General features: G+C 42.5%; 1 protein-coding gene across 16 annotated transcripts in view; it reads right to left on the minus strand.

Moving 5' to 3' along the window:
- The window catches only part of SLC36A1 (solute carrier family 36 member 1), a 210,965-nt gene that overhangs the window by 56,320 nt on the left and 128,377 nt on the right, over positions 1-26,268 (minus strand). For 10 of the 16 annotated variants that reach the window (XM_030826348.1, XM_030826342.1, XM_030826298.1 and 7 more), the window contains 7 exons: positions 23,481-23,628; positions 18,768-18,858; positions 17,805-17,893; positions 17,237-17,332; positions 15,121-15,205; positions 14,480-14,698; positions 2,571-2,669 (listed from right to left, as the gene is read on the minus strand). In XM_030826348.1, the coding sequence (XP_030682208.1) occupies positions 2,571-2,669; positions 14,480-14,698; positions 15,121-15,205; positions 17,237-17,332; positions 17,805-17,893; positions 18,768-18,858; positions 23,481-23,623 (822 nt within the window). In that variant the 5' untranslated portion in view covers positions 23,624-23,628. Of the gene's footprint in view, positions 1-2,570; positions 2,670-13,236; positions 13,263-14,479; positions 14,699-15,120; positions 15,206-17,236; positions 17,333-17,804; positions 17,894-18,288; positions 18,348-18,767; positions 18,859-23,480; positions 24,187-26,268 lie in introns of those variants that run through there. The other 6 variants (XM_030826353.1, XM_030826288.1, XM_030826364.1 and 3 more) reach the window with 3 other exon arrangements.

Here is a 26,268-nt window from a genome sequence, read left to right on the forward strand (position 1 = left end):
GTTACAAACCACTGACCTTTGCTGCCTCCTTTCATAACAGAGGACATTCTTTAACTTTGGTAAAAGCAAAGGAAAGGCCCCTATGAAAATGAGTTCATTTAGGAATTGGGAAAACGGCAGGTGTGACTGTGAGGATCTTCACAGTCTGCCATCAACTGGGTCTGGCACGGCTAATAAGGAAGAGCAACACTGGGCAATGTCTAGCTGTGCCACAAACTTTGATCTTGTTATTACACTTATTTTCCTGCAGCGCCTGCAGCCATGAGGCACAATAGGTCTGTGCTGCACACACCAACACAATCCTGCTGCAGGCCTGGTGCTCCCAGGGGCCCCCAGTGTCCCCCACCACCTGCTCCAGCTTCAGTTAATCCACATCCATTAGAAACAGCTTCTAAATGTATCTGTCAGTTCCCTTCATACCAAGAATACAAAGAGCCAGAGGGCAGGGAGCCCATATCTGGCCTGTGACAGCTGCATGAACACACAGCACATGGTGAATACACAGTGTGCAGCCTGGCACTTTACCCTGATGCAATGAACAAGCCCTAGATCCAAAACTAAGAGTCAGTCTAGCAGTGTTCTCTCTCTATTGTAAAAAAATAGAAATACAAAGAAATCTTGAAAACAAATAATGTTTGCAGAATAACTTTGTGTACAAGTCTTGAGTAATGAAACCAAGCAAACAATTTCTGCACTGTGCTGTTAGGGAAAGCTACTAAAAATTTAGCACAAAGTCCCTTACGATGCCCAGGAACCTGAGGTCTCTGGGCATCTTTCCACACTTTCTCAGCCTCTTCTTTCCAGTCCTGAGTTGTTGGGATCTCTTTCTCACTGCTGAAATATGGGCCCACTCGGGCCTCTGCCCCAGCAGCAGGAAACCATTTGTGTTTCTGAATTACAGTGAGACACTCTTCATGGGCAATGAAAAGCCCTAAGATAGAGCACAGGGCAAGGTATAAAACCTCAAGGAGACCAGTGATTTACACGTGATCACTCCCAAAGCCTCCCCCATGATGTCAGAGCTTCAACGTGTTCCATCAACACCACCTGGGTGATTTCTCACGATTTTGACAAAAAATGTGTACAGCTTCTAGGTTTTCTTAAAAGCAAATAAGGTGTCTCGGAAATCAAAAAAGAGAAAGAAGTGCCATGCAGGGAGGAGGCTCTTCCCATTTGTGGTGCCCTTGGCCAGGAATAACTTTCTTCAGAGAAGAGTTTTGTACCATTATTATGAAAAATACAAATAAAATTCAAATTAGGTAAAAGTGAGGGGTAGATTCCTTTTTAGGAAAAGTGTTTGGTGAAATCACAGAATGCTGAGCCAGGAGTGAAGGCTGCTCTTTTGAATGCAGAAAATACACCAAACCAATGTTGTAGGGCAGAGAAATAATATATTCATACATTTATTGATTCAATAATAAAATAATATTATTAATAAAATAAAAACCTATTAAACATTTACCATGTGTCAGGGTCTGTGCAAAGCACTTTGCACATATCTCATTTAATCCTAATAACTACGAATCATTAAGCTCACTTTACAGGAACAAATAATGAAGGCTCAAAGAGATGAAGCCCTTGCTCAAGGTGACACAGCTACTCTATGGCAGAGCCAGGACTTACCACCATGTCAGTCTGACTCTGGACCCTGCCTTCCTGATTGCCATATGCTATTCCTTACTGCACACATAGGAGATGAGTGTGCAGTGAAGGGGCCTTGAATGTAAACATTTTAAAATTACATATAATTTGTCTTGAAAAGTTGAAGCTGGGAAATCTCAATGGAATCCCCGAAACACTATTCACTAACTGACCAGTGAGTTACAGAAGATAATTTCTTTTTTTTTTTTTTTTTTTTTTTGAGACAGAGTCTCACTCTGTCACCCAGGCTGGAGTGCAGTGGCGTGATCTTGGCTCACTGCAACCTCCGCCTCCCCGGTTCAAGCAATTCTCCTACCTCAGCCTCTCGAGTGGCTGGGATTATAGGCGTGTGCCACCATGCCTAGCTGATTTTTGTATATTTAGTAGAGATGGGGTTTCACCATGTTGCCCAGGCTGGTTTCAAACTCCTGACCTCAAGTGATCCACTGGCCTCAGCCTCCCAAAGTGCTGAGATTACAGGCGTGAGCCACCGTGCCTGGCCTCAGAAGATAATTTCTTTTTTTCTTTTTTTTTTTTTTTGAGACAGAGTTTCGGTCTTGTTGCCCAGGCTGGAGTGCAGTGGCATGATCTTGGCTCACTGCAACCTCTGTCTCCCAGATTCAAGCGATTCTCCTGCCTCGGCCTCCCAAGTAGCTGGGATTACAGGCACGCGCCACAACGCCCAGCTAATTTTTTCGTATTTTTAGTAGAGATGGGGTTTCACCATGTTGGTCAGGCTGGTCTCGAACTCCTGACCTCAGGTGATCCACCCGCCTCGGCCTCCCAAAGTGCTGGGATTACAGGCGTGAGCCACCGCACCCAGCCAGAAGATAATTTCTAACAATGTTTCCTCAGCATTCCTTGAAACAGACCTGGAGGACATCAAGGGCACTAGAGAACACTAGCCCAAATCACAGTGCAGCTCTTACCATTCCAATGCCTTCAAATGAAAAAATCGCTGTGCCAAAGAAGAGAGGGTAGGTCTTCCAGGGGGCCACCAAGGGGAGGTGGCTGGGGTCTGGGATCCTCTGAAAGAGAGAAAGCAAAACAAAGCAAAAGGCTATACAGAAATTCAAGATTTGAACTCTGAATCAGAGAGGTCATACCTTTTAACAAATCCAAGATTCTCTAAAGGAAGAAAGTCTAATACCTGACAGATGATTTAGGGACATTTAACCTTTGTATGTTTTTCTCTTCAGGCTAAGAAAAACCCACTTGTTTGGGGGAAAGACAAGCCCAAGATACTATTAAAAACTCAAATGTTGGGGCTTGCATGAAAAGAGTCACATGCTTTCACTAGGTAATCCCATCCCCAGAAACTGAATTCAAGTAGAAAAAAAAATCAAAAGATGAAAAACACTGAGCAAAGCTATTTAATAAAGTAACTGAAAATAACGTAAACGCTCCCAAACAAGGGATCCGTTAAGTAATTAACAACATACCAGCTAAACCACAGAATATATACTCTATCTATCTATCTATCTATCTATCTATCTATCTATCTATCTAGAGACAGAGTCGCCTTATTTATTTATTTAGAGACAGTCTCCTTCTGTCACCCAGGCTGGAGTGCAGTGGCGAGATCTCGGCTCACTGCAACCTCCCTCTGCCTCCTGGGTTCAAACAATTCTTCGTGCCTCAGCCTCCTGAGTGGCTAGGACTACAGGTGCATGCCACCACACTCGGCTATTTTTTGTATATTTTTGGTAGGGACAGGATTTCACCATGTTGGCCAAGCTGTTTGTGAACTCTTGATCTCAGGTGATCTGCCTGCCTCGGCCTCCCAAGGTGCTGGGATTACAGGCGTTGGCCACTGCGTCTGGCCAGTATGCACTATTAAAAAGTAAAAATTGACGTAACTGAGTAGAACATGAAAAACTACTTATGAAATATTAGTGAGAAGAAAATTTTAATTTATATATTCACTCTGATACAACTACATAAACACCAAAGATAAAGCTGGAAGGGAACACAAAGTGGTACATTTTTAGACTGGTTCTCTTCCTTTTTCCTCTTCTTTTCTTCTCCTTTTTAAAATTCTCATCAATGAACTTGAGCCGTTTGAAAGTATTACCAAGAAGCACACAACAGGAGTGTTGGAACATGTGGGGAGAAGGAGCAAAAAGAATGTTTAAAAAAATAGGCCAAAAAAAGGGCAACTGTTAACTGCAGGTACAATGTTAAGGTTGTATAAGGAAGGAGGTTGTGATGGTTAATACTGAGTGTCAACTTGATTGCACTGAAGCAGGCAAAGTATTGTTCCTGGGTGTGTTTGTGAGGGTGTTGCCACATTTGAGTCAGTGGACTGGGAAAGGCAGACCTACCCTTAATCTGGATGGGCACAATCTAATCAGCTGCCAGCTCGGCCAGTGGCCAGATTAAAAAGCAGGCAGAAGAACGTGAAAAGGCTAGACTGGCTTAGCCTCCCAGGCTACATCTTTCTCCTGTGCTGGATACTTCCTGCTCTTGAACATCAGACCCCGAGTTCTTCAGCTTTGGGATTTGGACTGGCTTCCTTGCTCCTCAGCCTGCAGACGGCCTATTGTGGAAACTTGTGATCACGTGAGTTAATATTCCTTAATAAACTCACCTATATATGTACATCAATCCTATTAGTTCTGTCCCTCTAGAGAACCCTAAGACAGAGGTATAGTCACAAAATCCTCCACCGAACAACAGTCTCCAGTAACAGACTGTGTGGAAGGGGCAGGGTGGGGAGGAGGGATTCAAAGCTGCTGTCTTTTTACAATTTGGTTTTCTAAACCACATGTATACGTTGCTTCGATTAAAATAAAAATTGATGTTAAAACAGCCTTTTACAATGTTTTAAAATTGATTTAACTGTATGGATATTTGGATAATACGGGGCATGCTCTCAACAGGCTTCGGAATAATTTCAGGCTAGTAAAAGGAGATCCATTATTAATCTCTATAACAGTCTTCTCTTTGAAAGATTTCAAAGCAGTGATATTGCTTTTGAAAAAATAAAAACAATTAAATAAATACGTTTCCCTGGGCCCCTGCTAAGAAATCTGTTAGATCTCTTTGTAAGAAGCATTTCAATACCTGGAATGAAGACAGGGTAATAGGTATTTTTCCTCTACAATGGGATTTGAGAGCAAGAGAGCCCTGTAATTATTCCTGAGTCACAAATGTAACCTAAGTTATTGGAAACAGGTGCTATCTGTTGGTTAGCGAATGACTCCTGCTCTTATTCATACATCAGATCAGATTCAAGTATCAGACTGGGAATTTCACAATCCATATGTGGGGATATTGTGGGAGTGAGGCCAGCAGAAGTGTATTATTCTACATACTTACTGATTGCTACTGACCCAACCAACTAAATGAGAAAAGTTTAATTTATAAAGAAACATACATGTTAAAATCAGCTCATTATCAACATATCTCCTCAATTCTACAACACAGTAAGTCCTCCCTTGTCGTCAACAGGTTCTTGGAAACTGAGACTTTAAGTGAAATGACGTACGGTCACTTCCTTCAACGCTGTTTTGTTGTAACATTGATGAGAAAAAAACTGATTTCGCTATACATACATTTAATGTATTGCAGTTTCTAAGAACGTATCAATGATATTAAGTGAGGTCTTCCCATATTATCAATTATAATAATAACAGTATTTTCAGAAAATGCTGTTAAAGGTACACATGGATTGTGAGATGTACTCTTGCAATCCTGAAACTGTTATAACTATGAAAAAATACATCTCAGAAGCAACGATATGCAGTGATAAAACATTTATTGGGAGCCCCCTCTGTGCAAAGCACTCTGCCCAGAAGTGTTCCATTTGAGACTCCAATGTTCAAGACAGAGAGGAACCTGCTCTCTGTGGAAGACCTTGGTCTGCTACCTACAGTGGCACATGCATGAGAGGCAAGAGGAACGGTCATGTACATGCTTAGGATTAGGGAAAAAATTCAGAAACATTGAACAGTAGGGGAATCCTCATGGTAAGTGGAGCAACATGCCAAAACAGAATAGTAGTAACAAGCTGCAGAGGCAACAGCAACAAAAATGACCTAGAGGGAGCATCTTTAGCTGTATGACACATCAAAATGAAGCAATTACAACACTATGGGCAGTGACTACATCAAAACACAGCCAAACCTCTTCCCCCATGCTGTACTCCGGGCAGACGGCACTATTTGATCACAGCACAACTTCTGGCTAAGCTCAGAGGAAGACTCGGAATTGCTCTCAAGAAATCAGCAGGGCTGCCCTTATGCAGACATTGCTCTGTGTCCTGGTTGTACTATGCATAGACATCACTCTGAATGGATACTACCAGTTGGTTGGGGCTGAGATGCTACAAGAACACAAATTCTTATCCCAGCCCTCTGATCATAGCAACCACCACAGCCCGACTACCTGCAACGATTTAAAAGTAAATGCAGCAGGTGTGTCTGTCTATGGTGGGTGGCCTCACTCAATTCATCTTTAGTGTACACTGGAGTATATCCTAGGTGCTCTTGAGAGTTCTAATTACAACATGAAATCATGGGTAAATATTTACCCTTCCTTGTTTGGTAATGGAAATGGTCTATAGTGCATTCACAGGCCCTCCTTCCAGTCTCATAAAAAAGGGACGTGAAGAACTGTTTATGTTTAAAAAAATAGTTCTGCAGAAAAATAGTCAATATCTGCCACTCATCTGACTTACCATGATGAAAAAACAGTCAATACTCACAGAGCACAATGTTAATCTAAATTATTAATGTCATTTGCTTAGCACAAGAAGTCCTGCTTTTTATGAGCCACTGTCTTCCTGGAAACTGTATCAGTGGGTGACTGGGTCACTGTTAAGCAGACTGTATGAAAATGAGATAATAAGAAGATGGCCGAATAGGAACAGCTCCGGTCTCCAGCTCCCAGCCCGAGCGACACAGAAGACTGGCGATTTCTGCATTTCTGCTTGAGGTACCGGTTTCATCTCACTAGGGAGTGCCAAACAGTGGGTGCAGGACAGTCGGTGAAGCGCACTGTGCGCAAGCCAAAGCAGGGCGAGGCACTGCCTCACTCGGGAAGCGCAAGGGGTCAGGGAGTTCCCTTTCCTTGACAAAGAAAGGGGTAACAGACGGCACCTGGAAAATCGGGTCAGTCCCACCCTCATACTGCGCTTTCCCAACGGGCCTGGAAAACGGCACACTAGGAGATTGTGTCCCGCACCTGGCTCGGAGGGTCCTAAGCCCACGGAGTCTCCTGATTGCTAGCACAGCAGTCTGAGATCAAGCTGCAAGGCGGCAGCGAGGCTGGGGGAGGGGCGCCCGCCATTGCCCAGGCTTGCTTAGGTAAACAAAGCAGCCAGGAAGCTCGAACTGGGTGGAGCCCACCACAGCTCAAGGAGGCCTGTCTGCCTCTGTAGGCTCCACCTCTGGGGGCAGGGCACAGACAAACAAAAGGTCAGCAAGAACCTCCAGAGGCTGTCCCTGTCTGACTGACAGCTTTGAAGAGAGTAGTGGTTCTCCCAGCACACAGCTGGAGATCTGAGAACAGACAGACTGCCCCCTAAAGTGGGTCCCTCACCCCTGAGCAGCCTAACTGGGAGGCACCCCCCCCAGTAGGGACAGACTGACACCTCACTCCGCCGGGTACTCCTCTGAGACAAAACTTCCAGAGGAACTATCAGACAGCTAAATTTGTGGTCTCACGAAAATCCACTGTTCTGCAGCCACCGCTGCTGTCACCCAGCCAAACAGGGTCTGGAGTGGACCTCTAGTAAACTCCAACAGACCTGCAGCTGAGGGTCCTGTCTGGTAGAAGGAAAACTAACAAACAGAAAGGACATCCACACCAAAAACCCATCTGTACATCACCATCATCAAAGACCAAAAGTAGATAAAACCACAAAGATGGGGAAAAAACAGAGCAGAAAAACTGGAAACTCTAAAAAGCAGAGCACCTCTCCTCCTCCAAAGGAACGCAGTTCCTCACCAGCAACGGAACAAAGCTGGATGGAGGATGACTTTGACGAGTTGAGAGAAGAAGGCTTCAGACAATCAAACTACTCTGAGCTACGGGAGGAAATTCAAAACAATAGCAAAGAAGTTAAAAACTTTGAAAAAAAATTAGAAGAATGGATAACTAGAATAACCAATGGAGAGAAGGGCTTAAAGGAGATGATGGGGCTGAAAGCCAAGTTCCGAGAACTATGTGAAGATTGCAGAAGCCTCAGTAGCAGATGCGATCAACTGGAAGAAAGGGTATCACTGATGGAAGATGAAAAGAATGAAATGAAGCGAGAAGGGAAGTCTAGAGAAAAAAGAATAAAAAGAAATGAACAAAGCCTCCAAGAAATTTGGGACTACGTGAAACGACCAAACCTACGTCTGATTGGTGTACCTGAAAATGACGGGGAGAATGGAACCAAGTTGGAAAACACTCTGCAAGATATTATCCAGGAGAACTTCCCCAATCTAGCAAGGCAGGCCAACATTCAGATTCAGGAAATACAGAGAACGCCACAAAGATACTCCTCGAGAAGAGCAACTCCAAGACACATAATTGTCAGATTCACCAAAGTTGAAATGAAGGAAAAAATGTTAAGGGCAGCCAGAGAGAAAGGTCGGGTTACCCACAAAGGGAAGCCCATCAGACTAACAGCCAATCTCTCGGCAGAAACTCTACAAGCCAGAAGAGAGTGGGGGCCAATATTCAACATTCTTAAAGAAAGAATTTTCAACCCAGAATTTCCTATCCAGCCAAACTAAGCTTCATAAGTGAAGGAGAAATAAAATACTTTACAGACAAGCAAACGCTGAGTGATTTTGTCACCACCAGGCCTGCCCTAAAAGAGCTCCTGAAGGAAGCTCTAAACATGGAAAGGAACAACCGGTACCAGCCACCGCAAAAACATGCCAAAGTGTAAAGACCATCGAGGCTAGGAAGAAACTGCATCAACTAATGAGCAAAATAACCAACTAACATCATAATGACAGGATCAGATTCACACATAACAATATTAACGTTAAATGTAAATGGGCTAAATGCTCCAATTAAAAGACACAGACTGGCAAACTGGATAAGGAGTCAGGACCCATCAGTGTGCTGTATTCAGGAAACCCATCTCACATGCAGAGACACACATAGACTCAAAATAAAGGGATGGAGGAAGATCTATCAAGCAAATGGAAAACAAAAAAAGGCAGGGGTTGCAATCCTAGTCTCTGATAAAATAGACTTTAAACCAACAAAGATCAAAACAGACAAAGAAGGCCATTACATAATGGTAAAGGGATCAATTCAACAAGAAGAGCTAACTATCCTAAATATATATGCACCCAACACAGGAGCACCCAGATTCATAAAGCAAGTCCTCAGTGACCTACAAAGGGACTTAAACTCCCACACAATAATAATGGGAGATTTTAACACCCCACTGTCAACATTAGACAGATCATCGAGACAGAAAGTTAACAAGGATATCCAGGAATTGAATTCAGCTCTAAACAAAGTGGACCTAATAGACATCTACAGAACTCTCCACCCCAAATCAACAGAATATACATTTTTTTCAGCACCACACCACACCTATTCCAAAACTGACCACATAGTTGGAAGTAAAGCTCTCCTCAGCAAATGTAAAAGAACAGAAATTATAACAAACTGTCTCTCAGACCACAGTGCAATCAAACTAGAACTCAGGATTAAGAAACTCACTCAAAACCGCTCAACTACATGGAAACTGAACAACCTGCTCCTGAATGACTATTGGGTACATAATGAAATGAAGGCAGAAATAAAGATGTTCTTTGAAACCAACGAGAACAAAGACACAACATACCAGAATCTCTGGGACACATTCAAAGCAGTGTGTAGAGGGAAATTTATAGCACTAAATGCCCACAAGAGAAAGCAGGAAAGATCCAAAATTGACACCCTAACATCACAATTAAAAGAACTAGAAAAGCAAGAGCAAACACATTCAAAAGCTAGCAGAAGGCTAGAAATAACTAAAATCAGAGCAGAACTGAAGGAAATAGAGACACAAAAAACCCTTCAAAAACTTAATGAATCCAGGAGCTGGTTTTTTGAGAAGATCAACAAAATTGATAGACCGCTAGCAAGACTAATAAAGAAGAAAAGAGAGAAGAATCAAATAGATGCAATAAAAAATGAAAAAGGGGATATTACCACTGATCTCACGGAAATACAATCTATCATCAGAGAATACTACAAACACCTCTATGCAAATAAACTAGAAAATCTAGAAGAAATGGATAAATTCCTCGACAAATACAACCTCCCAAGACTAAATCAGGAAGAAGTCGAATCTCTGAATAGACCAATAACAGGTTCTGAAATTGTAGCAATAATCAATAGCTTACCAACCAAAAAGAGTCCAGGACCTGATGGATTCACAGCTGAATTCTACCAGAGGTACAAGGAAGAACTGCTACCATTCCTTCTGAAACTATTCCAATCGATAGAAAAAGAGGGAATCCTCCCTAACACATTTTATGAAGCCAGCATCGTGCTGACACCAAAGCCAGGCAGAGACACAACCAAAAAAGAGAATTTCAGACCAATATCCTTGATGAACATTGATGCAAAAATCCTCAATAAAATACTAGCAAACCTAATCCAGCAGCACATCAAAAAGCTTATACACCATGATCAAGTGGGCTTCATCCCTGGGATGCAAGGCTGGTTCAACATACGCAAATCAATAAATGTAATCCAGCATATAAACAGAACCAAAGACAAAAACCACATGATTATCTCAATAGATGCAGAAAAGGCCTTTGACAAAATTCAACAACCCTTCATGCTAAAAACTCTCAATAAATTAGGCATTGATGGGACGTATTTCAAAATAATAAGAGCTATATACGACAAACCCACAGCCAATATCATACTGAATGGGCAAAAACTGGAAGCATTCCCTCTGAAAACTGGCACAAGACAGGGATGCCCTCTCTCACCACTCCTATTCAACATAGTGCTGGAAGTTCTGGCCAGAGCAATCAGGCAGGAGAAGGAAATAAAAGGTATTCAATTAGGAAAAGAGGAAGTCAAACTGTCCCTGTTTGCAGATGACATGATTGTATATCTAGAAAATCCCACTGTCTCAGCCCAAAATCTCCTTAAGCTGATTAGCAACTTCAGCAAAGTCTCAGGATACAAAATCAATGTACAAAAATCACAAGCATTCTTGTACACCAATCACAGACAAACAGAGAGCCAAATCATGAGTGAACTCCCATTCACAATTGCTTCAAAGAGAATAAAATACCTAGGAATCCATCTTACAAGGGATGTGAAGGACCTCTTCAAGGAGAACTACAAACCACTGCTCAATGAAATAAAAGAGGATACAAACAAATGGAAGAACATTCCATGCTCATGGGTTGGAAGAATCAATATCGTGAAAATGGCCATACTGCCCAAAGTAATTTATAGATTCAATGCCATCCCCATCAAGCTACCAATGACTTTCTTCACAGAATTGGAAAAAACTACTTTAAAGTTCATATGGAACCAAAAAAGAGCCCGCATCGCCAAGTCAATCCTAAGCCAAAAGAACAAAGCTGGAGGCATCACGCTACCTGACTTCAAACTATACTACAAGGCTACAGTAACCAAAACAGCATGGTACTGGTACCACAACAGAGATATAGATCAATGGAACAGAACAGAGCCCTCAGAAATGATGCCGCATATCTGCAACTATCTGATCTTTGACAAACCCGACAAAAACAAGAAATGGGGAAAGGATTCCCTATTTAATAAATGGTGCTGGGAAAACTGGCTAGCCATATGGAGAAAGCTGAAACTGGACCCCTTCCTTACACCTTATACAAAAATTAATTCAAGATGGATTAAAGACTTAAATGTTAGACCTAAAACCATTAAAATCCTACAAGAAAACCTAGGCAATACCATTCAGGACATAGGCGTGGGCAAGGACTTCATGTCTAAAACACCAAAAGTAATGGCAACAAAAGCCAAAATTGACAAATGGGATCTAATTAAACTAAAGAGCTTCTGCACAGCAAAAGAAACTACCATCAGAGTGAACAGGCAACCTACAGAATGGGAGAAAATTTTTGCAACCTACTCATCTGACAAAGGGCTAATATCCAGAATCTACAATGAACTCAAACAAATTTACAAGAAAAAAACAAACAACCCCATCAAAAAGTGGGCAAAGGACATGAACAGACACTTCTCAAAAGAAGACAGATATGCAGCCAAAAAACACATGAAGAAATGCTCATCATCACTGGCCATCAGAGAAATGCAAATCAAAACCACAGTGAGATACCATCTCACACCAGTTAGAATGGCCATCATTAAAAAATCAGGAAAACAGGTGCTGGAGAGGATGTGGAGAAATAGGAACACTTTTACACTGTTGGTGGGACTGTAAACTAGTTCAACCATTGTGGAAGTCAGTGTGGCGATTCCTCAGGGATCTCGAACTAGAAATACCATTTGACCCAGCCATCCCATTACTGGGTATATACCCAAAGGACTATAAATCATGCTGCTATAAAGACACATGCACACGTATGTTTATTGCAGCACTATTCACAATAGCAAAGAGTTGGAACCAACCCAAATGTCCAACAACGATAGACTGGATTAAGAAAATGTGGCACATATACACCATGGAATACTATGCAGCCATAAAAAATGATGAGTTCGTGTCCTTTGTAGGGACATGGATGAAACTGGAAAACATCATTCTCAGTAAACTATCGCAAGGACAAAAAATCAAACACTGCATGTTCTCACTCATAGGTGGGAATTGAACAATGAGAACTCATGGACACAGGAAGGGGAACATCACACTCCGGGGACTGTTGTGGGGTGGGGGGAGGGGGGAGGGACAGCATTAGGAGATATACCTAATGCTAAATGATGAGTTAATGGGTGCAGGAAATCAACATGACACATGGATACATATGTAACAAACCTGCACATTGTGCACATGTACCCTAAAACCTAAAGTATAATAAAAAAAAAAAAAAAAAGAAAATGAGATAATATTCACCTGTCAGATTGACCAAAATAATACTAATATAATTATACTATATATAAATACTAATATACCATATATATAGATAAAGAATACTAATATAAATAATATTAATACATCCAGTATTAGTAAGGGTGGAAAAATGGGCACTTAAATACTGTGGAAGGGAGTCTCTATGAAATTAGGAAATAGCTTTTGGAAAAAACAACTTGGTAACATAAAAAAATCAAAAGTGCACACTCTTCAGCAATTACACATCTAGACAAATATCTTAAAGAAGTATTTATACAAGTCCACAAAAAGGAATGTATAAGAACATCTCACTGTCTTAATACTGAAATAATACTAAAAATTATCCATGACCTGATAGCCACTGAGTGGGGACTGGTTAAATAAGTGGCAGCAAATCTCTTTGCTGTGATACAATGTGGCAACTAACAACAACAAGGTAGAGCCAGGAATACTAACCTGCCAGGCTCGCCAAGGCATTCTTAAGGCAGAAAAAAGCAAGGTAGATGAACATGTAACTTTAAAAAACTATGTTTCAAAAACGAAAACAAAATATATTTCAATGTATTTCTCAATATACTTACATGGGCTGTAAATCCATTCACAGGATCTAGAATGAGACAGACCAATCACATACAGCGGGTCCCTGAGAGGAGACTCGGGGTGGGGACGTGGTATTCAAGAGGTATTTGTATTGTCTGCATTTTAATGAATACGTACTGGTGAATTATTTGGAGAATTGAATTTAAGTATTTTTTTTAAGTTATGCTTTTATTTACCCACTTTTACTTTTTTTTCTCTTTCTCAAGCCTTAGAAAATGCACTGTCATTTTCACAAACAGCCACAGTGTTTAAGGGCACATTTTTTTCCGCCTGATTTTCTACCCATCTATATACAGATGTTCTCTCTCATGCCACCTCACAGACTTGCCTGCATGGGCTAAGTGAGGGCAGGGAACAAGTGAATTTATAATTTTGACAAATAAAAATTAACTGGAGTTGATTAGGAATTACTTATCTAAATACAGGTTAGAAAAATTATTTTTTATTTTAATCTTAATATGTTCCTCTATTTTCCAATTGTATACAATGATCATGAATTAACCATCTAATTGAAAAAAGTCTAAACCAGTACTCCCTGGGTCGGGGGGCGATTTTGCCCCCCAGGAAGGTTTGGCAATGTCTGGAGACATTTTTGGTTGTCGTAACTCATGGAGGGATTGCTACCGGTACCTAATGAGTAGTGACCAGAGATGCTGCTAAACACCCCACAATGCACAGGACAGCCCCATAGCAAAGAATTATCCATCCCAAAATGTCAACAGGGCCCAAGAACAGAACCTCTAATCTAGATATACCAGTAGTAACATATAACTATTTACATTCTACTTACATATAATATTAATATATTACATATATATGTAAAATATACATGTAAATATATATGTAAAATATAATAATATATACACATATATATGTAAATATATATATATATATACTTTTTTTTTTTTTTTTGAGACAGAGTCTTGCTCTGTTGCCCAGGCCAGAGTGCAGTAGCATGATCTCAGCTCACTGCAACCTCCGCCTCCCAGGTTCAAGCGATTCTCCTGCCTCAGCCTCCTAAGTAGCTGAGATTAGGCCCACACCACCACACCTAATTTTTGTATTTTTAGTAGTAGAGACAGGTTTCTCCATGTTGGCCAGGCTGGTCTCAAACTCCTGACCCACCCCGACCTCCCAAAGTGCTGGGATTACAGGTGTGAGCCACCACGCCTGGCTTTTTTAAAATATTGAATCAAGATGATAGGGGAGGGCCTAGGCATGTACCTGAACAATGAACTGGTAGATCATGACCAAGCTGACAAACATGGTGATGTTGGCCAACAGGGAGAAGACGGACAGAGCTCGGAGGTTCCTGATGAAAACCAGCAGCACCAGGAAGGGCAGGAAGGAGAGCATGTAGAGTCGTGAGTCCATGGTAGGTGTCAGAATCACCGTCTCATTGTTGTGGCAGTTATTGGTGGTCCCATTGGCTGCTTCTATCACCTAGAATGAGGGGAAGGAAGAAAACGGAAACACCTCTCAAACAACAGAGGCCGGTGGATCCTCTGCTGAAGAGGTTCCTGAGGAAAGGCTCAGGTGTGTGAACAAGGCTTTTTAGAATCTGTGGCCAGTGAGCCACCTTTAGAGATCTTCACGACTATCATCAGCAACCCAATTGTCTGAGCTAGGTTTGATCATATGTACCTAGGACAGGAGGATGGATAAAGACGTGGTGGTTTCTCTATGCCCGAGCTCTTTCCATGGGAATCAAATAGAAGACGTAGTTCTATGTAAAATATGAAAACTGTAACTCTTTTGTTGACAAAAGCTGGTTTGGAAAAAATCCTAAACAAAAATTTCAATAATCTTTTGCCATTCTCTCTCCGTTTTTTTTTTTTTTTTTTCTTTTTTAACCAGGTGCTTACCTGTTTAAAGTTGTCAGCCAGAAACACAAAATAAACACAGCAGAATCCCAGCTGGGTGACAATCAAGAAGAAGTCCACAACACGTCTGGAGATGGGGAAGGAAGGAATACAAAGACTGTTACAATACAAATGCAATGCTCCCAGAAGGGGAGGTGTTTTTCGCTTTTGTTTTTCAATAGATTTAGGGAGTACAAGTGCTGTTTTGTTAAATGGATATAGTGCATAGTGGTAGCGTCTGGGCGTTTAGTGTAACCATCACCCAAACAGTGTACGTTGTACCCATTAAGTGTTTTTTTTAACAGTGCTTTTCCCCAAGCCATCACAGACCCTTCCTGGCAGTGACAAGAATGAGCATGCCCTGGCAGGAGAAGAAACCATGCTAGGTGCCACTGGTCTGGGGCTTTGGGAAGAAGGTGAGGGAGGTGCTATCTGCGTGGTTTCCGACATCCCCTTCCTGGCTTCTCGTCTGGAATGATGCATGAGGTCAGAAACATACACAGACACCATGACCACTGCCCAGCCTCTTAGCCTCCTCTCTACACATCTGCCCACCTATCCCATCTCACACTTTTTTTGTTAAAGTTACAGGGAGCCCTTGACATAAAACACCAGGAAGTAGTCCCCTTCACTGTCTCTAACTTGGATACAAGAACCAACCAAGTCCCACATTAAGGACACAGAAACAGAAACTGATGTACCAAAAACAGACTGCTGGTTGAACAATAGTAGCTGGTAACAACCTAAAGGATCATCAAAAGGAGAGTGATTAAATTATAGACCATTCTTAAATGGAACATTACATTGCAGTTAAAAAGAATGTGTTAAATCTCTATGTGCTGATAGAGAAAAACGTCTCAGACGTTTAAGGGGAAAAAGCAAGTTTCCAAACAGTATACACAGTATGGTCAATCTGTGCAAAAAACTTTAAGAACACACGTATGTTTCTACTTATACAACGAATTCCAAAAGGCTACCCATGCAACTGACAAAATTTTCTTTCGCTTTTTACTTTATCTCCTATCTTGATCAAAACAAAGTTTTTACTATGAGCACACATTAAAATAACACACATTTTATTAAAAGGAAGGAAGGAAAGGAGGGAAGGAGGGAGGAAGAAAGGAAGTTGTAAGAAAGAATGAAAGGAAGAATTAACAACCACCCAACTCATGGTGGTCACTTGGCAATCTAGCTTCTCCCAGTTACAGAAAATAATTTGGCCAAAAGAACTATATAATCTGCATCACAGGATAAAGGTGACTATGAATGAAAGTAAGTTTCCTCTATGACCACAAAAAGGAACTTTTCTAGAGAACATAGTTTTAATGTGGTTCGTTTTTTTTTAAAGAATTTTTAGCCCTTGATAGTATCAATTTCCTACATTTAAATATAGAAAACAAACATAATATTTCCCTCCAAACATCTAAGAGTTACCATAAGGAGAAATTTGCAAATACTTCCCACCTCCAACTCATCTCCACACCCTGCTCTAGTTTACCTCACCTTCTCCTGAAGCCTTCTCTCCCAGCTCTCATGTGCATTTCTCACCTGGCACAGCCAACAAGGGAATCTTTAAAGTTCCTCCCTCTCTGAGCACTGAGGATGTACTCCTAGCTCACGACACTTTCTTCTTACAGGTGTCTCCCACTACTGGTCTCTTATCTGGTTCCCCGGCTTCTCTTCCCACATTATCTTTTTCCTTACACAGACTACAAGCCTCTGGAGGGTAGGAACCACATAATTTACTTCAGGAAATCTTCCCTTCTTACCTAGAACTGTTTGGTTCCATTTATAAGATAGTGCTTAAATACATTTGTTGAACAAATGAGTGAATCAAAAAACAATCACTGGTCATAGACCACCAAAGCTGGAATGGCTCTAGAGACCATTTAGGCCAGGCCCCATGCTTTCCTGATGAGAAAACTGAAACCCAAGGGAAAAAGGGGTTACCCAGCCCCAGGTCACAGAGCTTACTACCAGCGGAGCTGAGCCACAGCCCTAGGCAACTGACCCAAACAGCACTCTTTCCACGCTTTACACTGTCTCCCACGTTGCACCTCCCCATCTGAAGGCCTCACACCGGGAGGCCACAGTTGAAAGGAAGGAGGAAATCAGTTACCTTCCCCAGTGTGCGTGGTTCCGGAGCCAGGAACAGGGGCTGGATTCTAGTCCATACATCACAGTATCACCATAATCCACAAAGGATTTATTCAGCCTGGAAGAGGAGGAGGGAAGAGGAAGGGCAGAGCACGTGGATTAGACAATGACAATGACAGAACAAATGGAGCCACTGAGACCTGGGCCGGTTCCCATCTCTCACCCTGGAGGTACCACTCTGAGTCCTGTATCTCATGCTTCCAAAGACCAGAAGTATTCAGTCGACAGGGTGGTTACTTTTATTATAATTAACAACCATCTGGTAGAATCATTTCGATGGGGTAAACATTACGACGCCCATGAAATTAGAACGTAGTATCCACTGGGCATAAGTAAATTTAACAGATGATAATGAGCCAGAAAAGAACACAAAACTAACCAGGGAAAAGAAAACAGCCGCAATCATAAGCCGCTACCTCCAGCCAGTGTAAAGAATTGAGAGTGGTCTGCATCAGTGCTCATTTTCAGGGTTGATAACAGAACCCAAAAGGATAATGTGTCACTTGAGAGGTGGCTCAGAGGGCTCTCACCTGCGGCAGAAGTGGTGAGCACATTTCACCAGGATACCCATGCAGTGCACGGCCACGATGCCTATGATCAGCAGGCTGATGGGACCCATCTGGGGACAGATATTGCAGGCAAAAGAGAGACAGAAAAGTAGGTAGAATTAGGAGTGAACCCAATGGATACTCAGTTTGCAAAGGATTAAAAAGCTACTAAGGCACTTTTCAGTAACAAAACTTTGGGCCCAGCATTAGAGAGAGAAATGTGATCATGGAGATTAGCTCTGTGAGATGGGCGCTACTGAACTTTAGCACATTTTCGAGAGATTTAGTCATGTGGAGAAGAAGGACATGAGATAAGTCTGTTCCGAGAACGGTGCATGTCAGCAGAATAGAAGGCTCCTGTGACTATGGGAAGAGCTGGGCTAAGGGATGGGAGGTGAGACAGGTAAGTTATCTTTACAGCAATGCCAGATCAAGAAAAGACTGCACTTAGCTAAGGGCAACCCACATCTCTGAGCCTCTCTTCGACTCCAAAAGAAACCGGAATGGCTTTGGGCAGGCAGTCAACTGGAGGTAAATCACAAAAAGAAGACATAAGATTCTTGCAGTTGGCCATTTAGGAACAGGGCATGGGGGACCGTGTAGAAAATGGGCAGACATCTGTAACTAACTCATTAGTTCATATTATTGACAGAAACTGCTTGAGCCATCTCAGTACATCCTTTCCACCATGAAGTAAGCTCCATGAGGGCAGGAATATTTAATTCACTGATGTATTCTAAGAGCTTAGAACAGTGCCTAACACACAGAACACTCTCAATAAATATCTTTTTAAGTGAATGAATGTCTGAATTCCGCTTTTTGCCAACTGATTTTTAAAAATTGCTTCTCTATTTAAAATGTTTTAAAGCAAGTACATTTTGACAACAACAAAAAGCTACCTCCTAAAATTTGTCACCACTCCCCTCCACTGATGGAGACCCTTACCACGATGCCTGCATTTTTCACCGCCAGAGGGAGTCCCAGGAGTCCTGTGCCAATGTTGCCTTTTAACAGGTGGATCAAGGTCTGGAACCATCTGAAGTGGAAGACAGCCAAGGAAATGATAACCATGACAGTTAACTTTTATTAGGATCTCAGTGCTTATATGCATTATCTTATTTTATTTCCACAACAACCCTGTAAGATTTTATCTTATAGATGATGAAGCAGTTTGCTCAAGGTCACATACCTAGTAAAGGGCTGGGGCAGGATTCAAATCTGGGCAGTCTGACTCCAGAGCTCCCCCTCTTATCCACTGTGCTGTAAGTCTCCACTCTCTGTGACATTTCTGAGAATCCCTTCTCTCAGAGATTAGACCAGAGGGGTGCTCCAACTGTCTTCAGACACTCTATCCTTTCCAAGTGTATTTGGGTCTGGTTCTAACCACTGAACTGACCACTATAAAGGCTCAGACCTGGCCGGGCACAGTGGCTCATGCCTATAATCCCACTACTTTGGGAGGCCGAAGCAGTGGATCACCTGAGGTCAGGAGTTCGAGACCAGCCTGGCCAACAAGGCGAAACCCCGTCTCTACTAAAAATACAGAAATTAGCCAGGCATAGCGGCATGCACCTGTAATCTCAGCTTCTCAGGAGGTTAAGGTAGGAGAATCGCTTGGACCCGGGAGGCAGAGGTTGCAGTGAGTTAAGATCGCGCCACTGTACTCCAGCCTAGGCAATAGAGGGAGACTCCATCTCAAAAAAAACAAAAGACTCAGATTCCAAAACTGCAACAGAGGATGACAAACCAAACAATGACGGACAAACACTGGTAAGAGAACAGAGGAAATTCAAAAAAAAAAAAAAAAAAAACACAGAAGCCCCAAACCCAGTAACAGAAAGAGACAAAGTGAACAGCATAAAAGTCACACCATACCATAAGAGGCCAGAAGTCCCTGATACACTTAGTATTTAAAAAAAAAAAAAAAAAAAAAAAACAAAAAAAACTCAAGCCAGGTGCGGTGGCTCATGCCTGTAATCCCAGCACTTTGGGAGGTCTTGATCACAAGGTCAAGAGATTGAGACCATCCTGGCCAACATGGTGAAACCCCATCTCTACTAAAAATACAAAAATTAGCTGGGCGTGGTGGCAGGCACCTGTAATCCCAGCTACTTGGGAGGCTGAGGCAGAAGAATTGCTTGAACCCGGGAGGCAGAGGTTGCAGTGAGCCAAGATTGTGCCACTGCACTCCAGCCTGAATAACAGAGCAAGCCTGTCTCAAAAAAAAAAAAAAAAAAAAATCCATTGGTGATCTTGCTCTTTCAATGGATCTTTTACCCATGCAGAATTCCTAACATCATACTTTGGTTGAGTTTATACAGATCTTCCAAATGCTAACATCTTCATTGTATATTAATAATATCAAAAAGTCACATTTGTTAATATCACCACTAATCTCATCAGAAAAGTCTTCAAGTAGAGGGGCTATCAAGCTCATGGCACTGGATACAAGTTGGGTTTTTTTCCTAATTTTGCTTGAAAGCTTGAATTTTATTCTGGGCAACAGATATGTATTATCTATTGTTTTCCTTGAGGTGATGGGCTGATTTCTTTCATTTTCAAGAAAATGTCTTACAAATACTTGGGTCTGAATGACCTACAGTTTGTTAGTTGTTCTTTCCAGTTCTATGAAAAAAAAAAAAAGCAGCAAGTTTGGTTGACAACTCATATAATCACTCGAGGTCTTTGCCTTAAGACAAGTAACATATTTTGGTACTCATAGAAGTACTTCATGCATACTTCCCATTTTGCCACACAGAATATTAAAGACCTATACTGAAGGGTCTCAATTTTTAAAATATTAGTAATCCTACTGTTTCATCGAAGACATTCTTAAGTGCAAAGGGCTTTTTTCTTTGTGCATGTGTGGCAGTGAAAAATACAATGACTACTAGTGTAATTTGGTGCCACTGCCTTGATTCATTCTACAGTGCAATTTTACCCACCATTGCTTCTACATTATAAGTGCAAATATCCACAAGTGAAAAAGCAGATAACATCTTAGTATTATTATGAAGAGAGTTTTAGCCTCATAGACTTCTTGAAATGGTCTTGGGAAGCCCACAAAGTGTGCAGACCACATTTTGAAAATGACTACTCCAGCTCACCTTTAGAGAGCCAGTTTCAGTCTGCTGGTTTCAGTTTGCATGGGGAAGAAGCACGGAGGCTTGATATATATAATGGAACTCAGAGGGGCAACAAGAAGAAAAATTTGCCCAACAGCATAAAATGAGGCTGTCTTCGAAGCAGTCAATAGCTTGATAACATCAAGTGTTAGTAAATAACCTCACTGAACACACTAAGAAATAACTCACAGGTCGGGCATGGTGCTCACGCCTATAATCCAAGCACTTTGGGAGGCCGAGGCAGGCGAATCACTTGAGCCCAGGCGTTTAAGACTAAGTGGGCAACATAGCAAAACCCTATCTCCACAAAAAAAAAAAAAAGTAGCCAGGTGCATGCCTGTAGTCCCAGCTACTTAGGAAACTAAGGTGGGAGGATCACTTGAGCCCAGGAGATGGAGGTTGCAGTGAGCCATGATTGTGCCACTGCACTCCAGCCTGGACAACAGAGCAAGACCCTGTCTCAAAAAAATAAAAGGAAATAACTCATGAAACTCATGGAAGTGTTTGGCATTCCTATTTGCACCCCCTAACTAGGGGTTTTTGCTGAGCCCTTGACTTCTAGAAGAGCCAGGTGTGTGCATGCATATGTGCAGTAGGTGCAGAAGTACTTCCACGTATTTTGTTCCTTGGCAAACTAGATAAAAGGGTAGGGCAAAGCAGAAATATAAAAGGAACCCAGCTCAAAAACCTGTCCCTAACACTTCCGACATATTAAAAGATTAATTTAGGTTAAGAAGGTCCTCAAAATCAACCTCTACCTTAATCATACCTGGCATGTTTTCTACATAAATCCTTGCGTGGATCCTATGCCCCAGGTTGGAAGTACTCAACCAGTCCTCTAAGCCCCAGCAAATTACTTTATCTTGTACCACCTATGATGGGACTGTAATACCTGCCATCAACTACAGATGGGCTTTCCTGGTCACCTACACTGTATCACAACATCAAGGCAGGAAGGGAACCTCGGAACAAAGTATACCCTGGAAAATGTCACAATACAAGCCCGAGGAAGGTATCTTCTGATTTGTTCGATTTCCAAGAAACAAGGACATAATTTTGTCCAAAACCTATGAGCTACTATCCTACAGTTGCTAGTTGGTAGGTTTTCAGCTTCAGAGATGTCTCTATAGACATAAAAATCCAGACCTCATCTGCTAAATATTGCTTAGACAAGTCGATATCTGAGATCAAAAAGGAGCAAAAACTGCAAAGGAAACTACAGAGAGGGAAGATTAGAAGTATCTTACGATAACGAGCATGACCTCTGAAGGGAAGCCATCACATGCCATTGGCTGTGTGTGGAGATGCTTCTGCATGGGGGCTGTCAATGCTGATAAGGTTGGAGGAAAGAGGGGCAGGGTGATCCACACTGCTGCCAGCTGTGCTCTAAGCAATCTACCACCAGCTAACTCCCACTGCAGGCTAATGGGGAATCTACAAAAGCATACCCCTGAGAAATAAGCTACAGAAACAGAATCTTAGAGGACTGGTTGAGAACTTCCAGCCTGAGGCATAGAAATCAGTTAGTGGTGGTGATGGGCCGGGAATGTGGACAGACCACATCTTCTAGTTCCACCCCAGTTCACAAGAGAAAATGCCCTGTACCAGCAGACAGTACAGGCAGAGGGAGCTTCTCCAGATGAGCCCCAGGAGAAGCTTCCATGGTCCGCGTGGGCAGTCATCAGGAATGGCATAAGTCTAGAACATGAAGGATCTCTCAGTAAGTCACACTCAGTCCACAAGGAAACACAGAAAAGGTAATAGCTAAGCTTGAGGAATAAACAGAAGGTCTGCAAAAGCTGAGATGCTGGAACACAGAGAAAAGTCAGAGGTCTGCTGAGATCAGGAGTAGCTGGGAAACTCAATGGAGTAGCAAAACTTCCTCTGAATTTTCTAATTCAAGTGGTGAGCCCACACAGCCAGGATAGCTTCACGGTGGAGTCCTCAATTTTTCCTTACATTTGGGGAAAGTGAGACCTGAAGAGGGTCAAACTCAGCCCAAATGAGTCTGGGGTTCCAGTTTCTGAAGACAAGACATAAGCCCTCTTTGGAGAATGCAAAGTCTATCTTCCTTTCCTACCAACCCTGAATTTTTTAAGTGCAGAAGTTAATTCTTCTCTCTTCCCACTTCTTCAGTCAAATGAATACTGATTTGGTGATGGGGCAGAAGTCGGGGGGAGACTTTGCAAAGGAAGCTTCCGATTATGCTTGGAGATTATTTGGGGTTCTAGCACAGAAGACACAGTTTTAAATTAAAAGAATGTCCTCTGTAGAAGCTTTTCTGAAGTCCAAGCTCTCACTTGGCACCAGCCTTGTGGGGCCAACACAGCTGAAAGGAACAAAGAATAAGAAACTGCCTAGAGAGTGGCGGCCCAGGAAGGCAAATCTCAGAGCAGTCACTTGCCCAATCTCTTCACTGCTGACCTGCCTCTGTAAAGTGGAGGACTGATGAAACCGGGGAGGAAAAATAAGTCCAAGGGAGACTTAGGAACACGAATCCCACCCAGGAGAGGAGAAGGTAAGAGCTACTCACGTTGTGCTGTTGCTTTGACCAAAGCGCTGGTAGGAGCCCGGGGAGGAGAGGTTGTTGAGGCCTTCCGATGGGCTCTCCTCGGGGCTCACGTCCGTGGAGCTGTAGTCGTGGTAGTCTTCATTCCGAAGTCTCTGCGTGGACATGGCAGCTGGGGGGACAGGGCCAGCATTAAGACCTCCCGCAGCTGGAGCCTTTAGCTCCATGTTTGGGGTGGCCTCTAGGGTAGAAGCTGTCATTGTCAGAGTTGCTCACTGTGACAGCTGCACTATGGATTAAGTATGAAAGTGTCTGGTACCAAGGGAAATGGAAAAGTGCAAAGTACACAGAGGCGGGCTGAGTTCACTTGACTTCTGACTCCCATCCTTCCCACTGGTATACTTGGTGCTACACTCATAAATTTCTTAATTTTCCAGAGTACAGCTAGACAAGGCAGAAGTGAGGCACTGCTTGGGAGGAGTGGGGGAAAATGAAAGAGAAGTGCTTCCTGGAATTCCACATTCCCCATTCCTTAGGTCAGGATTGTCTACTCCTTTCTCTGAGCTAATGTCTTGGACCTTGTACAATAGTTCAATTGTATATATATATATATATGCACAAGCTCTTGGGGGGATGGAAATCTGGGTATTTCTCATTGTATACTCTTTTTCCTCTGCCTTCAATAGAGAACACGTTTCACTCAAGAAATCCTCTCTGGGCCAGGCGCGGTGGCTCATGCCTGTAACCCCAGCACTTTGGGAGGCCGAGGCGGGCGGATCACCTGATGTCTGGAGTTCGAGACCAGCCTGACTAACATGGAGAAACCCCGTCTCTACTAAAAACACAAAATTAGCCGGGCGTGGTGGTGCATGCCTGTAATCCCAGCTACTCGGGAGGCTGAGGCAGGAGAATCGCTTGAAACCGGGAAGCGGAGGTTTCAAGAAAATGCGGCCGGAGATCGCATTTTCTCTCACCAACTGCAATGCAAGAAGGACCTCCAAACTGTCTCACAAGGGAAGTACCTGGCAAAATGCCAGCAAAGGACCTGGAAATCCCAGAGAGGATCCTGCCTAGCTTCACTGCCAGAGCCACTTGGCTAAAAATCTATGAGAGCTTCATTTACTCATGAGCTAGAGGAATTCAAGGACACCAGCCAGCTCTGGGGCAATTAAACTCACTAGAGGGCCGGGAGAAAAAAAAAAAATCTCTGAAGTATCTTAATACCAGCATTGAAACCTCTTGCTATACAGGCATAAGCTTGTAAATCAGTTTATAGGTATGTCAGGAGGCCCAGGAGCCAAGCCTGCCTCTGTCAACACTTTGCTTAGTACCTCTGAACCATTTTCAAATGTGCAAAAAGCATGGGGCATAAACTATCTCTCAGCTCCCTCTAGCACTAATATTCTAGGCATCAATGAACATAATTATTTATGCAAACAGCAGCTGAGTGCAGTGTCTCACACCTGTAATCCCAGCATTTGGAGAGGCCGAGGTGGGAGGATCACTTGGGCCCAGGAGTTCAAGACCAGCCTGGGCACCATACCGAAAAAAAGAAAAAGCTGCTAATTTCTAGTCCCTTCCAACATACCAAAAACATCTGAAGACAGAACCTTCCAAGTGAATCTTGTGAGAAAGAAAAGAAACCTTTTATCTGAGGAATCCCTTTAAATTACGGGTCCAGAGAGGCACTAAAATGTGACAGCAGTCACGTGTCACTCCCCCCTTGAGTTAAATAATTACCTCTTGAAGCCACTTGCTATGTGGGTTCTAGACTAACTGACACCACTAAGTCATAAAATGCTAACACTGGACATCATAACTCATACCCTATAGTCCAACAATGTACAGCGCATCACTAATCCATGCTATTTCTGTAAACTGATGAGAATTCCTGTCAAATCACTTTGTATCAGTCCTCTCCTTGTTCGCTTTTGCCTTTAAGAACCTGTGGTAACAAAGGCCGAAGGAAGCACTCCCCGAGGCAACTTGGAAGTGTGTCCCGGGCAGCTGTCCTCACTTTGTTCAAGTAAACAGTTCAAGTACACTGTTAAAAATTGCATTTCGTGTCTCAGCTTCTTCCTTTAGGTTGACACCTATATATTACTGAAGGTGAAAGGATGGAATACAGGGACTCATTAATTGCCCAATCCTTCCCTAGCAACCAAGAAACCACTCTGTTGTCTACTTGGTACAGATGTTCAATTTATCTCAAACACTGTAAAGAGGCTTCTTTATGTTGTGTATAAAAACCGAAGTTACCCACAGCAGAATATTGCTAAGAAAACTTCTCAACAAGAAGCTGAAATCTATAGATCTAAGGTCCGAGAAGCCTGTGGGATATGGAAGATGTGGCTAAGCAACTGCATGCATACTGAAAACAGAAAAAAAAATTCTGCTTGGGAGTTCTGGTTGATGATAAGCTCAACAGAAGGCAATAATACAATCCAAGATGCCAAATAAAACAACACAATTCTAGGTTGCATTAGGACATGAGAGAATCATGGGTAGACATCAGCTCCATCCATCCCACATGCTAGTAAGTGGACATCTGCTCCATCCACTCTGCATGCTAGATGTTACACATGGGTGGGTACATGTTACACAACTCAGAATTGCCAGATAATGTGTTCTCTTCCAGGCAACATGCTATAAAGGGGATAATGACAAACTGTGGTATATCCAGGGGTCAGAACTAGGATCAAGAGGGGTAGGAAACCAACTAAATGAGGAATGGTTGAAAGCACTGACAAGGTTCCACCTAGCAACTTGAGGGGTACAAAAACTGTCTTTAAAAGCTGTCACATGGATTAGA

Source organism: Nomascus leucogenys, chromosome 2 (assembly GCF_006542625.1).
Source record: "Nomascus leucogenys isolate Asia chromosome 2, Asia_NLE_v1, whole genome shotgun sequence".
Classification (NCBI taxonomy): Eukaryota; Metazoa; Chordata; class Mammalia; order Primates; family Hylobatidae; genus Nomascus; species Nomascus leucogenys.